The sequence below is a fragment of the Bos taurus genome, chromosome 24 (assembly GCF_002263795.3).
Source record: "Bos taurus isolate L1 Dominette 01449 registration number 42190680 breed Hereford chromosome 24, ARS-UCD2.0, whole genome shotgun sequence".
NCBI classification, from domain to species: Eukaryota; Metazoa; Chordata; class Mammalia; order Artiodactyla; family Bovidae; genus Bos; species Bos taurus.
In genome coordinates this window covers 10,846,185-10,863,716 of record NC_037351.1, presented here as the reverse complement: position 1 = coordinate 10,863,716, position 17,532 = coordinate 10,846,185, and the positions used below count along the sequence as shown (strand labels likewise).

At 38.6% G+C, this 17,532-nt stretch overlaps 1 protein-coding gene and 1 non-coding gene across 3 annotated transcripts in view; both read left to right on the top strand.

The window, feature by feature from the left end:
* Positions 1-17,532, top strand: part of CDH7 (cadherin 7) — a 149,974-nt gene that overhangs the window by 64,622 nt on the left and 67,820 nt on the right. For both annotated transcript variants that reach the window (XM_005223999.5, NM_001192904.1), the window contains 3 exons: positions 4,442-4,736; positions 9,143-9,262; positions 16,966-17,133. In XM_005223999.5, the coding sequence (XP_005224056.1) occupies positions 4,442-4,736; positions 9,143-9,262; positions 16,966-17,133 (583 nt within the window). The remainder of the gene's footprint in view (positions 1-4,441; positions 4,737-9,142; positions 9,263-16,965; positions 17,134-17,532) is intronic.
* On the top strand, positions 5,819-6,009 carry LOC112444222 (U2 spliceosomal RNA). The gene has a single exon (XR_003032480.1). It is a non-coding gene; the product is annotated as a U2 spliceosomal RNA (small nuclear RNA).

Sequence of the window (17,532 nt, the reverse complement as noted above, 5' to 3'; positions counted from 1 at the left end):
ATTTGATGAGGGCTGTGACATATCCTATACTGTACTTCGGTATAGTTTTAGGAAGATCATTGCTGACATACAGTGTAGCAGTGTAGATGATATGAGTTATTCAAAGTGAAGAGTAGCTGGGGAGTTTTGTTATAGCCTAGGTGGAAGATTTTAAGATTCCAAGTTGGGATTATTGTTCAGAAAGACTGAAGAAAGGGTTGATGTGTACAGGCGATGAGTACGAAATTCGATTGAGTGGGGGATGATGGAGGCCTAGTGGATTATTATTATTGTTTTTTAGCTGAAGAATAATTGCTTTACCATGTTGTCTTGGTTTCTGCTCTGCAGTGTGAATCAGCTCTGTGTATACATACATGCCTCCCCACACCCCTCCAGGTCATCACAGAGCACTGGGCTGAGCTTCCTCTGCTAGACAGCAGCTTCCCACTAGCTCTCTGTTTTACACATGGTAGTGTATCTATGCCAGTGTTCCTCTCTCAACTCGCCCCATCTTCTCCTCATAGTGGATTATTAAACACATTATACTTGAGGCGCATGTGAAGTGTGCCTTGCGTCCTGGCCTGGGTAGATTATGATGGACTCCAACAGTTTCATATTTCTTACATTGTTACCAAACACAGTAGTGACACGGGGACACGGGATTCGCGTCATACTTGGTTCACCTTCCTGCTTATTTGGTTGCCTTATCATGAGCTGGACTCAGCTAAGAGATGTGTGCTCCTCACTGTGTGTACTCATTTGCCAAAAAAAGAAAAATGTAAATATTTACTTTTGGAGCCACAGCAAATATTTTGAAAAAGATATAGAGATGCAGACAGTAAAAATGAGTTTTTTTTCTGGTGATGAATCAAGATTTTGTTATTTAGATGAATCAAAAGATGAGGTTTACGGGGATATTGGCAAATGAAATAGGCAAAACATCATGAGTTCTACTCTGCTCCAAATAGAGTGCAGATCTTTGTTTTTTATGGTGTTTTTCATTTATTGCTAATTTGTTCACTTACCATATTGGGACCATAGACATTTCTTTTTTCCTGGCCACAGGTCTTCACTGTAGAGTGTCCTACTCTAGTCTGTAATAGTCATTTACAAAGACTGTGCAGCCGTGTTTATGTGTGTGTGGAGGGGGCGGGGGGACTGCACTGATAGATTGCCATTCAGTAGTTTCTCAGCATTTTTCTTTGCTGGGCATGCTTATTCAGCACAGAAAGGTAGTAGTTTTTCCTAACAGCATGGGTTTCACTTCACCTATTAAGGTTAGTATAGTGGGCGAAGCCTCACAGATTTAGTGTGTGAATCACTGATAATTTCGTCTCCATCTTAATGTTTCCTAGTTGATCATTTACTTTCAACAGTAGATGCCTCTACTAACCTCGCAAGGACACCGGGTTAGACTTAGAGTGTTTTTATGCTTCTGAATTTTGGCAGTGGTTACAAGTCTAGTGATAGTCCCAGCTAGGAGAAAAATGTCAGTGATGGGGAGAGTGATGGATTTCAGGGCTCCTGCAGTGGATGGATGTGTGTGTGAGTGAGAGGTTGGTGATGGTGGTGGCAGTTAGAGGTAGAAGAAAAGAATGCTGATCCTTGAATGACTGGGAAAACAAGCAATATGAACCGTTTTTACCTTTGAGCTCTTTCGCTCTCAGTAATGGAGAACAACTAACGGTATTGTATAATGTCAAATATGGCATCAGAGCTCAGGCTGAAGGTCATTTTTGGTCATTTCCTTTATGGAAAGGAAGGCGTCCTCCCTTACCTGAATACCCCAGGAATATTGGATCACCATGCAGTGAAGGTGGCCGTCAGTTGATAGGAATTAGTTAAATGAATCACAAGGGCTGGTCCCGGGAATGGGAGCCCATACCTTTGATTAAGATGCAGCCTGGGTATTACTTATGTATTCACATGGTCAGAAGCTCTTTCTAATATTTCACACTACCATCAGCAGAGAGCCTCTGTTGACCCAGAGAGGAACAGATGAGGCAAGGAGGGGTTGAGAGTGTGGCTGTGAGAGGTGTGTGCAGCTGGGGACTCTGCTTTGGGCTCGTGCTTAGTCACTTTAGTCGTGTTTGACTCTTTGCGACTCCATGGACTGTAGCCCGCTAGGCTCCTCTGTCCATGGGATTCTCCAGGCAAGAATGCTGGAGTGGGCAGCCATTCGCTTCTCCAGGGGATCTTCCCAACCCAGGGATTGAACCTGCGTCTCCTGCATTGACAGACGGATCCTTTACGCTGAGCCACCAGGGGAGCCCCGCTTTATTCTCACCTGTCATCTTTTGTCTCTGGACTCAGGCCTTTGTGTTGTTGAGTGTGGTGGAGTCTACTGCTGTTCTGTGGTGTCAGAAAGGTCCCTTCTGGCACGTTGTGAAGTGTGTTGATGTAAACCCCTGGAAGCATTGAGCATCTTTAAGATCTAGAGGGGCGATCTGGTAGGGGCGGGTTGCTTTATTCTGCCCTGAGTTGAGTTCTCCTTTGTAGCAGCTTTTAATGTCCTCCCCTCACAAGACACAGCCCGTGCCCCAGAGGCAGGATGCCAGTGCAGGAGTAGAGGATGGGCTTTCCACCAGCCTGACATTTTCATACTCCTGTGCATGCTGTGTGCTGAGTCCCTTCAGTCGTGTCCAGCTCTTTGCAACCCCATGGACTGTAGCCCACCAGGCTCCTCTGTCCATGGAATTTTCCAGGCAAGAAAACTGGAGTAGGTTGCCATGCCCTCCTGCAGGGGATCTTCCGGACCTGGGATCAAACCCACATCTCTCATGCCTCCTGCATTTGCAACTTCTTTACCACTAATGCCACCTGTAGGGATGTAGCTGCGGAGTTGGCCACGTGACCTCAGGCCTTTCTCTACCTCAGTTTCCTCATCTGTTAAAAGGATGATGAAGTCAGTCAGTGTGAGCCTGGGATGGGTTACTCTGTAGAGAATATTAACAGTGGTTCCTGGAACACAGGGAGTACTCAATAAGTCAAACTTGAGGGATTTTTAGCTTGCCTCATACAAGCTGTTATATATGTATGTAATAGACACCCTGAGAATGACTTAAGAAAATTAAATAATTCATTATATTTCAAGAACACATCTTCTCCATATGCTGGATAATCTTGCTGCACAGTGATTCACTCGCTAATGCCACTCTGAACAAAGCTAAATTAAAACTTTTGGCAGAAATTAATTTTTTGTATCATTTTGTCCTGGCTGAAAACTACAGAAATGAAAGGATGAATCAGGTACTTAAGTATTCCGAAGCCGAGTATAAACACAGCTGTTACAGTGCAATGGAAGGATCACTCAGAGAAATTCATGGTACAAATGTAGTATTCTCAACAGCTAAAGATGGAAATGGACTGGGTACCCACTTGCCTGAATAGTTTCCCATATCCTATATTTTTCGCACTTTGTCTTTTTCTTGCAATGGCAGGTGGATTCTTACAATGAATCCACTCAGTGGATTCCACCGAGCCACCTGGGAAGCCCCATACACCTTGTCTTTTAAAGAGTGCTAACATAGTTCCGCAGGGCAGCCTTGCTATTTGGTAAATTGGGTTTTCGCCTTTGTATTATTTGCAGTCCAGAATCACAGCATTTCCTGAGGATGAAAGATTGTTGAAATTCTGGATTGGGTGCTGCATTTCTCAGGTTATGAAGTTCAGGGAAAGATGTAATTATTTCCGAGTTTCCTCAGGTTCCTCTGTTCGACATAATGTTCTGACATACACAGAAGGGACAGCTCCAGATATGAAATGCAAATCAGTAGGGGCTGCCCCTGCAGCCAGAGCCGGGGTTAATCATGCAAATCTAATGCAGTGCTTGGTATTTCAAGAAAGGTTTTAGTTGAAGTCTCAAGCACATATTGATTTAAAATTCCTACTTCAGAGAGCAGTGTAATTTTTTTTTTCCAGCTTCAAATTTTAAAATATAGAACAGGATTTGGAGACCCATTTAGTGACTGGACAGCCATCCATACTTAATAATCATGAGAAGTTGTGGGGGTGCAAGGGAAGGGTACCCGAAAAGGATGTGATGATTTCTAAGCATTTTACTTAATGTATTAGATCTAAACTTACTCATGTGCTCGAATAAGTCCTTTTGCTTGGAGTAAGATTGAATTGACTGGTTGTACAAGTTTACTGACTATCTGCTCTGGTCAGGGAAGATGGCTAAAACTGGCAAGGACACACAGCGAGTTTCTAACTTTGGGAATGATAAAAATTCCTTTGGAAGTGAGGCTGGGTACCAGAAGAAATGCAATTGTCTTGCTCACAAGTGCAAGCTGACACATTCTAAATAGCCTTTTTCACTGTGCACAATACAGGTCCGCTTATCTTTCCAAGAACAATAAAATTTCATGTGCTGCTGCCTGACATTAGAATTATTTTTACATATCTCCATATCGCTGACTCTCTTGTAAGTTAATCTCATCTCACATGAATTTTTCACCAGCTTCACTCTGATGTTGATAAAGGAGATGGTTCCATCAAATACATCTTGTCAGGCGAAGGGGCAAGTTCCATTTTCATTATTGATGAGAACACTGGGGATATTCATGCTACCAAGAGGCTGGATCGCGAGGAGCAAGCCTACTACACGCTTCGAGCCCAGGCGTTGGACCGGCTCACCAACAAGCCCGTGGAACCCGAGTCTGAGTTCGTCATCAAGATTCAGGACATCAACGACAACGAACCCAAATTCTTGGATGGCCCGTACACGGCAGGGGTTCCCGAAATGTCACCTGTGGGTGAGTAAGCGCAAGTTGGTCTGACACTATCTGATTTGGGGAGGTTTGTGTTTAAAATTAAATCATCATAAGTACCGGAAAAAGAATCACATTAATATTTGTATAGAAATTACTATTTTGAGTGAGGGAATGTTTGAGCTGTGTTAGTAGCCAGTGTCTAAATTCTGCTTTTTGACACATTATTTTATTTGTATGGAAATTCTTCTTTTATACTGCTCAGTGTCTTCAAGAAATTACCTAGGTCTTATCATCCCTTTTCAATTTAATATTTAAAATTAAAAAATGAGAGAATCCCCTGGCAGACCAGTGGTTAGAATTCAGTGCTTTCACTGACCAGACCCTGGGTTTGATCCTTGATAGGGGAACTAAGATCCCACGGGCTGTGTGGTATAGCTCACCAACCACCACCCACCTCAAAAAAAAATTAAAATTATGCTTAAGAGGTTAAAAAAAAAAAAAACCTTCCAAATAAACTTAGTATCAAACTAAAAAAAAAAAAAAAATTCCAGACACATCCTTGTGATGATTTAGTTTTCTTTCTCCCCATGTTAGGATAATAATGTGCTATTCTAAGCATGTCTCTAGGGCCAGGGTATCGGGTAGACTATCAGTGTAGCCAGGCTAACATTTAGTCTATCTCTTGTAGAGTGTGCTTCAGCCCATAAATGTCCATTCACCTGCCACCACTAATCTTTTTGTAATTTCTCCAGAAATTTAGATGCATGAGAATTTATACTCAAATGTATACTGTTTATAATGATGGTAAGGTGATGCTCAGTGTGAGATATATAAAAGAATAATGAAGGCTGTTTTACCAAAAGGCCTTCTGACCATTGCCCCATGACTGGAAAAATAGAAAGTAGATTACCTTTAGTATATACTGTATTTCAAATGCTATTAAATTCCACTTGTTTAGCTATCTTTGAAATAGTTTTCAGCCAGTATGTAACTTAGATATGGATGATCTTACAAGATAATAAAAAAAAAAATATGAAGCTGGAACAGAGACCCGTTGATTTATATATTTTATTTCCTATTGTTTATGGTATTGAAGGAGGAAGTTTATTTAAAATAATAATGGAATCGCTTCTCGGCCTTTTGGCTAAGATCAAGTGTAGTATCTGTTCTTATCAGTTTAATATCTGATACGTCCTCTGTCCGAGGACAGTATATTAAATGGATTTTTGGAGCAGGGAGTTGGAATGGGAGCTTGCTCCGTCCACTCCACGCATCGACCTGGTATTGCAGTACTTCCAGGAACGGTGCACCAAAAGAAAAAATAAAAAAAAAAAAAAAATAATGGAACTTGTATTTTTACACCTATTTCAACTGAGGTCTTTAACTTGAAAGTTTTGTATATATGTGCTTAGTCGTGTCTGACTCTTTGAGACCCCAGGGACTGTAGCCCAGGTTCTTCTGTCCATGGGATTTCTCAGTCAAGAATACTGGCACGGGTTGCCATTTCCTACTCAAAGGTATCTTCCTGACCCAGGGATTGAACCTATGTCTCTTGTTTCTCTTGCATTGGCTGGCAGGTTCTTAACCACTGTGCTACCTGGGAAACCCTGAAAATTTTACCAATGTGGTATAATACTTGACTGATTGTGATTTGTTTTATTTTATTGATTGTGATTTGTTTTACTGGAAATAAAGGTCATTGCATTCATTCCAGCTTTTCATCTGTACATCCGCTCTGCAGGGAACTGGAATTGCAAAGATGTGTATTACATGTACCCTTTAGGGAAATCACAATTTAGTGACCCTGAATTTCTGTTCCTATCAGATGGGAAAGGGAACAGTATTTTGGGACTGTGATTCTAGCCGCTGAAGAAATAACTGAAAATGAACCAAGGGTGCTTGTGGTCAGGAAAAGTTCTGAACCACAGTGGCAGCAGCTGCCTGTAATTGTCTTCTGTGTAAACATTCTTTGACCACACAGGCTTATTCACACCCTCTCAATACCACCCACACCTTCAGAATGCTTCCTGCTGCTCTCATTTAATGACAGAAACAACAACAACTGTGATGACAGCAACAATAACAAGATTTGGGAGGTTTTAGAGAAAAGAGTAGGCACACTGTCCTCCCGAGAAGTAGTAATGTTTAGAGAAACAGGAGGTTTTGAGGTGTGTGTAAGCAATTCATGCTACAATTCTCCGGGGCATTTTTGGTATTTTTTGTGGGCTTGATAAGGCTTTCCTTTCCTAAGTAGAAGATAGCAGTGCAAATTGGATTAATGCGTGCTTTTTGTCCCAGAGGTTGAAGAACGCGCTGTAGTTTTAGTTCCAATGGTACCACTCTGATATCAAACAAGATGACTATTATACACATGTGTAAGTTATTTTAGTTATTTGATCGATTACAGCAAGCTCAGGACTTTTTAGAAAATGAGTCTCAAATGTCTTCAGGATTTATTAGACAGGGAGAGAGTTCACTGGATTAAAAATCCAAACTTGAGCTAAGCACAGTAAATGCTTATATAAAACATATCCTGTGGATTTATCATGACTCTGTTTATCAAAGTGTTTACTTGTAGCCAAATAGTTATAAAGTTATAATAGCCACTAAATAGTGTGGTATATACAACACAAGTCCTCTATGTTTATTATTCAGGGCTATTTTTTTGTTGTTCATTGTATACTAACATATTATAAGATTTGAGACCCTCATAGTCCCCTAGGATTGCTTATTTGTTGCCAGAAAAGCATAAATAAGCACAAGAATGGGTGTGTGTGTCTGTATGACTATATTTGTGTGTCATAAATTATTTAATAAACACTTCAGAAAAAAAATTCCTGGTGAATTCCCTGGTGGCTCAGATGGTAAAGCGTCTGCCTACAATGCGGGAGACCCGGGTTCAATCCCTGGGTCGGGAAGATTTCCTGGAGAAGGAAATGGCAACCCACTCCAGTATTCTTGCCTGAAAAATCCCATAGACGGTGGAACCTGGTAGGCTACAGTCCATGGGGTCGCAAAGAGTCGGACACGACTGAGCAACTTCACTTTCAGAAAAAAAATACATGCAACAAAATTTACTGAGGTATAGTTTTCATTATTTTGTTGCAAGTTGTTTTCCAACGAAGTAGGAAATGGTTACTTAAGCATATCACCAGAGTAAATATTGCTGTAAAGATGGTGAATTATAGAGGAAATTGAGAATATAAAAATCATTGATTCTAACATTTTAAGATAGTCAAAATCTAGTTGTTAAAAAGATTTTTAAATATATATCATTCACCATTTGGTCCTACCAAGCAGCCACATGGCACAATCTCCTAAGTCTACTAAATAAAAAAATAAATCTTCAGAATTTAAAAAATGACACTCACAATTTTTACCCAATTTGAAAGGAAATGGAATCAGTTAGGGAAATCATAATGTGGAAAAGAGAATAGATTTATAGTAAGATCAGCATTTAATGACTTATTTAAGAAATTTTGAAAGGAAGATCTACATAGGAATAGATCTAAAACAGATGTTAGATGAAAAATGCCATGTTTTCAAGAATTTATTAGAAACCAACTTGAGCCTTGAATGAATACATAAAGAAAGGGAGTTGTCCCATGCCCATTAACTAGGACATATATGCTAAAATATCCTGTGCTTACATATTTAAAGTAAGCAAATGTGCATAGCTAATATTTTTTAAGATGAGATTCCAAGTGGAAATGAAAACAACAGATCACACTAAATGCTTTCTATCTGGAACAAGTGAATGCATAGTGAAAGGAAGAAGTAATACAACATTCTATCATACAAAATGTAGAAAAGCAACCAGTGTTGTGATTTTTCAGGTTATCATCTTTTTTCTCCTTTGGGAGGGTTTGGTTTCAGTGTTCATTTCATGCTTTTGTTATAAGTCAATTAGTGAATTAGTTGTTTTCATAAAAAACTACTAAGAGAGTAGCCACCTAATATCCAGTTAAATGTACCAATCAAATATTCTTTATTAACTTACTCAGTTACTGAAGTTTCCATTTCTGTTGCTGCGGCAGTAGGGTTGCCCCATGAGTGTCAAGGTGCTAGAATCTGTCATGCTGCTTTTTAGACTGTGATTGAGACTTAGAGGTTGCTCTTGTAGACCTTGATGGATGAGATGCCTAAAAGTTGAAACCAATTCTGAGAATATATCCCTGTCTAACTTGGCATTGTCAGTCCTATTTTTTTTAACCAACATCTTTTCGTGTCCCTTAAGTATTTCTGAGGAATTACCATTTATCATCTTTTGGAATTTGTCTTAGACACAAAAACGTATCCATTTTTCACATCCCTGAGAAAAAGAAAAATGAAAACTGGAAAGCATCTTTATATCTTTACATTAATCTAGCATCTTTAGTGTTTGGTGGTTTCTCTTGTTTTATGGCATTTGGGAGTTTTTAACTGATTGATGTTGGATTGTCATGTAGGGACCTCAGTGGTACAGGTGACCGCGACGGATGCTGACGACCCTACATACGGCAACAGTGCTCGAGTGGTCTACAGCATCCTTCAGGGGCAGCCATACTTCTCAGTGGAGCCCAAAACAGGTAAACATTGACATGTGACTCTCCTTGTAAAGTCATTATTTCTTTCTTGGCATAGAATTAATAATAGTTATTTTGATTCAATGTAGTTGAAACTGATGACACTCTATTTTTATTGTGCGTTTCTCAAAATGTGTACCATGGTAATAAACAGCATATTATTTATAGAGCCATTAGCACCTTTTAAAAATATTTTACTACACCGATCAGAATTTCTATCAAAATTAAGCAAAATATGAGTTATTGAAAAGTTTTTCAGCTGGTGTCTCTTGACTCTATAAGAAAACGTTGAATATTTACCTCTGCAATGTTTCAATTTGTTTTCTTTAATTAACTCACATAGGAATTACACACAGTAGAATTTTAAATCTTCAGCAAAATCTCCCTGCCATGGAGTAGAATATATAGTAGTTACAGCTTCTCCTTCCAGAGGCTGGTTTTCTCAGGGAAATTAGTTGAAACATAACAATTAGGATGATGATCTGCTAAATCAAAAACTAAATTAAATGACTTTTTTTCATTTTAGAAGAAAAAAAAATATGGGTTGCAAAACTGCCTGGATAGAAAATGTGGTTGTTTGGCTAGATGTTCTGTTTCACTTTGAAGATGAAATGGTTTACATTCAGTAAGGCTATAATTTGGAGCACTGTTTTCTTGGTTATAAAATAATATTTTATCTATTATGCTTCTCTGGCTGTTGGTATAGGGCAGTGTGGGTGGGTGTGAGCCATTGCTTTTCTTCACCACTGAAAAAATCCAAAATTTCTCTGTATTTTAGTAATTTTATCTTTATCATGGAGAAGAATGCCTCTTCAAATAGCCAAGTTTATGATCTTGAATCACTGATGATACTTATGATCCTAAATGAATATTTTAATGCCATTCACCACCCCGTTTTCCATATTATAAAAATGGCAGTATTCATTCATTCTCAAATCACTGTGTGGCGGGGTACCTATTTTAAATGTCTTTTGAGAATGACAGCTGTAATGTGCAAAAACAGACGAATTCAAGGCCAGCTCATCATTCATTAGAATGTTCACAGAGGCTGCATTGCGTGTTTTATACCAGTGTTGTGATGAAGTTTGGAAGCTGCCTGAAGAGTCTGACAGAGGAGAAATAGTTCTGATGGAGCAAGTATTGAAGGGGAAGTAAATGAAAGTATCTGCTTTATGATCTGAATCCTGTGAATGTAAAGTTGTGCTCTGATTTAATGATAGATCTGAGAACCTCAATTCAGACACCCACCTGTTCCCTTATATATCTACTCTGCAGCCTAGAAAGACATTGACAAGCCTCTGACAATTTGCTCACAAATTATACACCTCTCGCGTTATATAACTGGTCCAAAACTAGCATGTACTAATCCCAAGGGCTAAATATTTTGTTGCTACTAGTGACTGGCTTGTGATTTTAGCTTTGCTGTAAGATAATAGGTGTCCCATAGGCCCTGTGTAGGTAAAACCTCACCTGTGGGCAGCTGGACAGTAGTCTATATCCTGGCATCACATGATTAGAACTTCAAACATCATTTTAACTTTCAATCTCAAGGACCGTGTATTAGAGGAGATAAGCTTTTTGTTTAATTTTGTTTTGTTAGTTTTTAATTCTCTAGTCATGGTAATCATTGGGACTTCTGTTTCTCTAGTCATCAGTGCAGAGATATTAAAGGACTATAGAGAATGCATTTTTTTCCAAAAAAATCTGTTTTTCTGACAAAAATGAATGGAAAATTTCATACCTTACACACACGAAGAGCCACATAGAGTTTGAGGTAGTCTTCCTTAGTTGATGTATGATCCTTATCTATGTGAGAAAAAACATTATTTTCCATATCTTTAGATATCAGTGTTTTTGAGAAGCATGTAAAACTTTAGACAGGAAAAATGCTGAAAATAATGCCAGATCAAGATTATGTAAAATAGGCCTAGGAAATCACTATTAAATATATCTCTGAAAGTTTAACTTTTAATTTCTTTTTTAAAAAAGGAATAATATTAGTCATATTACCCATTATTATTTATTAACCACATGTCATTAACTTAGCCTGACTAAAATTTCTGAGCATGTATTTCTTCTGTAGCTCTACTTACAGGCCAGATGACCAGAGGGTAAGTGTGTTTTCTACCTTAATTTTTCTGTCCACAAAACAAGAATGTGAATAGCTGCAAAAAACAATGTTGACAGTTCAACAAGCAAAGAGAATGGACCTAGGAACATGATGATGTAGCCTCAAAAGGACCATTCAGCTTCCCATCACCTGTCTTCATAATGGCCCCCAATTTACTGGGAGATTGAGGATTATTCTAATGTGTTTATCTGGTCCAAAACCTGCAAGCACACAGATCACATTTTTCAATGTTTCATATATGGCAGGACTGGCTACATGATGTGCTGTTTGAAATGATACTGCAGGCTTCCTGTTCTAACATTAGTAAGATTTCCAATGCCATTAGCAGAGCAGAAACCAAACACAGGGCCAGTGTGACTGCACAGAACACCAAAGCTGTAGTCCTTGGGAAGTGGTTGGAGAGTTAAATACCATTTAGGATTTCTGTGTTAAACCTGGAGGTGTGACTACATGGTGCCGGCATCATGCATTGCATGCATCCTTGGTCTGTCCTAGTTTTAGGTAAGAACTACATTCATAACAGCGGGCTTCCCTAATGGCTCAGCTGGTAAAGAATCCGCCTGCAATGCAGGAGGAGACCAGTTCGATTCCTGGGTTGGGAAGATCCCGCTGGAGAAGGGATAGGCTACCCACTCCAGTATTTTTGGGCTTCCCTTGTGGCTCTGCTGGTAAAGAATCCTCCCGCAATGCGGGAGACCTGGGTTCGATCCCTGGGTTGGGAAGATCTCCTGGAGAAGGGAAAGGCTATCCACTCCACTATTCTGGCCTGGAGAATGGCCTGGAGAATTCCATGAACTGTATAGTCCCTGGGGTCACAAAAAGAGTCGGACACGACTGAGTTCGGACACGACTGAGTAACTTTCACTTTCACGTTCACAGTCGTAACAAAGAGCTCCCTCCGTTTACACCCCTCGTGGGTGTTTTGTCTGTGTTGTGGCTCGCGGTGTGGAGGAGCCTCTCTGCAGTCAGGGCTTTCTGAGGATGTCCCCTCACAGCTTACAGCAGTCTTCTTCAGTTGTTTCTGCTTGATGTGATGCCAGCTCTGAAATCCTTTGGTGTTCCAGAACCTTCTGTCTTCACTACTGTTGGCTCTTCTCCGTCTTTTTATGGTTCTATTATATGCTTCCATGAGTTTGAACAAGCTCTGGGGGCTGGTGATGGACAGGGAAGCCTGGCTTGCTGCAGTGCATGGGGTCACAGAGTCCAACACGACTGAGCGACTGAACTGATAGGCTTCACTTACAGGGAGAGAAACCAAATAATACAAGTCTTAAACAGAACATTAAGAAAAAAAAATTTATTAGGCAGAGATTTACCTGAACATCTAATGTATATTGAAGCCACACAATGTGAAAAGCCCAGCTCCGTGTTACCAGGCTCATGTGGTTGCCTAGATTCCTGAGACTAACCCAGAGCTTGACTGAGTAGGCTGCATGCATCCATAATTGTTTGGTTCCATAAACCAGGGCAGACTTCAGAAATGGCTCTTGTCTATTACATGTAGTACACATACAAATTCTTAAGGAAATTCCATGACAACAGAACATGCTTGAAAGAAAATTGATGGCTGGTAGGACATTAGAAAATCATCTGAAAATTTATTCTCAGACTAAAAACCAGACAGTTGTTGAAAAATAGCAGTGATAAATTTGCTTCATACATAATACATTTTGTGAACATCAATTATAAATATAAAAGTAAATGAGAAGCTCTGGGTTACTGGGTCAGATGATACATCCATAGAGAAATTATTATTCAGAAAGCCAAAAATCTGGGCCAGTCTCTTTTTCTAAAGAGATGCAGGGTATATTCTTTTCATCATAAGTGGCTTAAAATTATTGATTATTAAAACAATGCTATTATCTCTCATGAAAGCCTCATAGAACTGTAAGGCTATGACTAGACAAGACTGGCTTTTACCACTTTAGGGACACAGTATAAACAATTTTCTCTGTGAGTGTGTCTCTATATAATATTCACCAAAATGCAGATCGTATCCAGTTTATGAGAATTCTTTTCCAAATGTAGATAGCTTAAACTCAAAAGTAAAAAGCTCACAAAAGCCATAGAACTAGAAATCTATTGTGTTTGAATATTCTTATTTAAATTCGATCCTCGCCTAGTTATTTCTCTCTTGTAAAAAAAAATGTTTAATAATTGAGGTATTTGGAAATTACCTTTGCCCCCTGCATTTCTTTGCAAACTGTGATGATTTTTGCTTTGGAAAAGTGTTATTTATAGGATCACTTGCAAAGAGACAATTAGAAGTGTGAAAAATAAGTGAGTAACTTTGACTACCAGACTTCTCCCCTGATAATTCTGTGTTTTCTTTCAAATAATACCACTGAACAAAACCATGTGAGAAGATAAGGCAGCTGTGTTTTCTTTGCTGGTTAATTGAGATGCTATGGATCTTTCTCCATTATAGTAACTGTGCAGGATGCAAACTCATTTAAACATACTGAGAAATTAAAAATAAAAACTGAATGGGTAGAAAATTGTTTTAGAATTTCATTAATATTTTATCATCTGTATGAAACTATTAATTATGTGTTTAATGTGAAACACACCCTTAAATGTCATCTTATGAAATGCACTATCAAATATTCAAGATTGTCAATGCTTAATTTATTTTAAATGTATTATACATAAATACAGTTATGATAGGAAGAAAGAAGAAGAGAAAGAAAAAAGGTAAGAAAAAGAAGAAAAGTAAGGAAGACATAGAGAAGTAGAGATATGTAAGTCCCAGGAATCTTAGAGATTGTTAAGCTTGGTAACAGTGAGTCTTATTGAGGTCAATACTCAGTGTCTTCAATATTAGAGTTTAGGGAAGTATTGAAGAACAGACATGAAATATTCATAGAATCATTATGGTTCTCAGAAGAATATCTACATCTCAGACAGTTCTCAGTGAACCAAATGGCTATATGACTCTGCTTCTTTTGATGATCATTGTGGTGTTCTTGCCTGGAGAATCCCAGGGATGGGGAAGCCTGGTGGGCTGCCGTCTATGGGGTCACACAGAGTCCGACACAACTGAAGTGACTTAGCAGCAGCAGCAGCAGTGATGTTTTAGAGATTCTCTGTTAGCAGTGTGCAGATAACTAAAGGAGTTCAGTGAAGGAGTTAAAGAGATCTTGTATTGCTGTGGTTATAGCAGCAGCGTCCAGTGTAGTGTATTAGAATAAGTGATTGTTAAAACAGCAGTTACAATAAATGGCCTGCGTGCTAGGTAGCTTCAGTCATGTCCAACTCTTTGAGACCCCCTGGACTGTAGCCCACCAGGGTCCTCTGTCCATGGGATTTCTCCAGGAAAGAATACTGGAGTGGGTTGCCGTTCCCTACTCCAGGGGATCTTCCCAACCCAGGGATTGGACCCACATCTCTTATGTCTCCTGAATTGGCAGGTGGCAATAAATGGCCTACTCAAATGTAATTTAAATGCTTAAAATATTGATGCATTGCAGGTATATGTGTGTATATGTGTGTATGTGTGTGTTTGTATTTGATAGGTACTGCTCAGAACTAAACAAAAATGTGGCTTCTTAAGATGGTATGAGTGTTATTTAACTAGGAATCTTAACATACTGGGACCAATAACATATTGTTTAAATTATTCTTAAATTATTGAAAGATATTTTCATCTCTTTCCCACTGCTGGAGTAGTTACTGAACCGTAGGATATTGTGATGAATAGGCCAGACCATGTATGATATAATACAGGCTTGTAACTTATACTTAGGGCTGAAATATATACAGACCATTATTATATGTGTCAATTGAAGAGTCAGCATTTAAATAATTGGCAACTTTTAAAAACATTTTATAAATTTGGAAGGTATAAAGACATTTTTATGCTGAACATGAACAACATTTTAAAATGGCAGCTTTTAAAAACATTTTATAAATTTGGAGGGTATAAAAACATTTTTGTGCCAAACATGCAGAAAAAAGAATGTTTATTCCAATTTGTTTATAATCATTTTCTTCCTAAAAAACCATCCTCTATAAGACAGCCCAGTTTTGCTCCTGAGAAGTCCATGATACCAGAGTTCCTGTCCCTCAGGTCTGAGTCATTGGGGTTTTAAATTCTGACTTAAATTCTAAAAGTTAGAATCTTTTAACAAAATAGATTGATGAACAAAAGAGTTCCAGTTATGTAGGTAAGACATTATCAGAAATGATGAAAGTACAAGAAATGATTAAGTAGGATTCTAGACTCCTTACCGTATCTAATTAGCAAAGATGACCTCCTGTTTCTAGTTTCAAGATCTGTATAGAGCAATATCGAATAGATGCGTTTTCATTTGTTACGATCTCTATGTGCGTATATTGAGTCTGACTCTTTGCGACCTTGTGGACTATAACCCACCAGGCTCCTCTGCCCATGGAATTCCCCAGGCAGGAATACTAGAGTGGGTTGCCATGCCCTTCTCTAGGGGATCTTCCAGACCCAAGGATCGAACCCAAATCTCCCTCATTGCAGGCAGATTCTTTACCATCTGAACCACCAGGGAAGCCCAAGTATATTATATTGAGTATATGTATTATTTTATGTATGTGTGTGCTTGCTCAGTTGCTAGGTAGTGTCTGGCTCTTTGCGACCCTCTAGACTGTAGCCCATCTGGCTACACTGTTGGTGGAATTTTCCAGGCAAGAATACTGGAGTGGGTTGCCATTTCCTCCTCCAGGGGATCTTCCTGACCCAAGGTTTGAACCCACTTCTACTGCATTGGCAGGTGGATTCTTGATCAGTGGGTGACCATAGCAAGACTAAATTTTACTCATAATTACTCTATTGTCTCATATATTTATATAATAATTGGTTATTAATATAAAACCATTAATTTACTGCAGCAGTGATTGTAGTTCAAGCTTTCTTATCAAACAGCATGGAGTTCTGAAGTCAGTTTCTTATACCTCTGAAGTCTTCAAGGTTCTTATTAAATGCAATTGATTAGAGAGAAACAGCAAAACACACTGATGTTTTTAGTATCTTGATTTTCATGAACACAGTCACTCTCATCATTAATACTTTTTCTCAGGTTTTTATAATAACAGATACAGCCTATCTATCCAGCAACATAATTTGGAATGGTGTTTTGTTAAACATAAATGACACATTCTTTCATTTATAGACTATGTAGTTACTTTGCTGGGAGAGTAGTAGGGACAATAGCTGAAAGGGTTTATGGTGATTTCACATCACTGGGAATTAAGATATTGGAGAGGGTGAGAGAGAAGAAGATTCATTGTCATATATTTAATAGGCAACTGCCCAGTCTTCTAGAGTAGATTTTATTTAAGCTGGTATTTTTTGAGTCATATTTCCGTAAAACCTAGAGATAATGCTCTCTCTACCCTGGTCTTCTATATTACAGTGTTTTCTGTGTTTTGTAATGTTTATATAGTTGTTAATATCTCTTTGGTCTTTAATATGCTTTAAAGTTATTAAAAGTAAACAAAACAGCAGAAGGCAACCACTCGAGCTATTTCTGCCTATATCAGTGTTCTTCGCTAGTATAAATGCAGCGATTCATGATGCATTTTACTGGGATTTGAAATTTTTCAGGAGTCATCAAGACCGCCCTTCCAAACATGGATAGAGAGGCTAAAGACCAGTATTTGCTTGTTATTCAGGCAAAGGATATGGTTGGTCAAAACGGAGGGCTCTCTGGAACCACGTCGGTCACCGTGACCCTCACTGATGTCAACGATAACCCACCTCGCTTTCCTCGAAGTAAGCTGTTCCATGGTATCTGGCAAGCATGCTCGCTTTCCTTGCCGGATTATAGGAATGTCTTTAAAAAGGAATTTCCCCAAATATGTCTCAAATAATTAATCTCAATTACATTCTCCTCCAATTTTGTTTTATCAGGGACTTGATTTTTAATTCAGTAATATGAAATAATAAAGATATTGGAAGCAGATAAAAGCAATTATACCTTATATTCTGTCTTAAATGTAATTTTTTTTTCTTTTGGTTCACTTTGAATACTAGACAGTTATTAAGTTTGTTTATGTATTAATCTTTTTAGTCAAAGACATGCTGCTCTTTACATTCTGTAAGCTCTGAGGTTGTTCCCAATTATTAATAATAACATTCAAATGCACTTCATGAATTCTATATACTAAATGT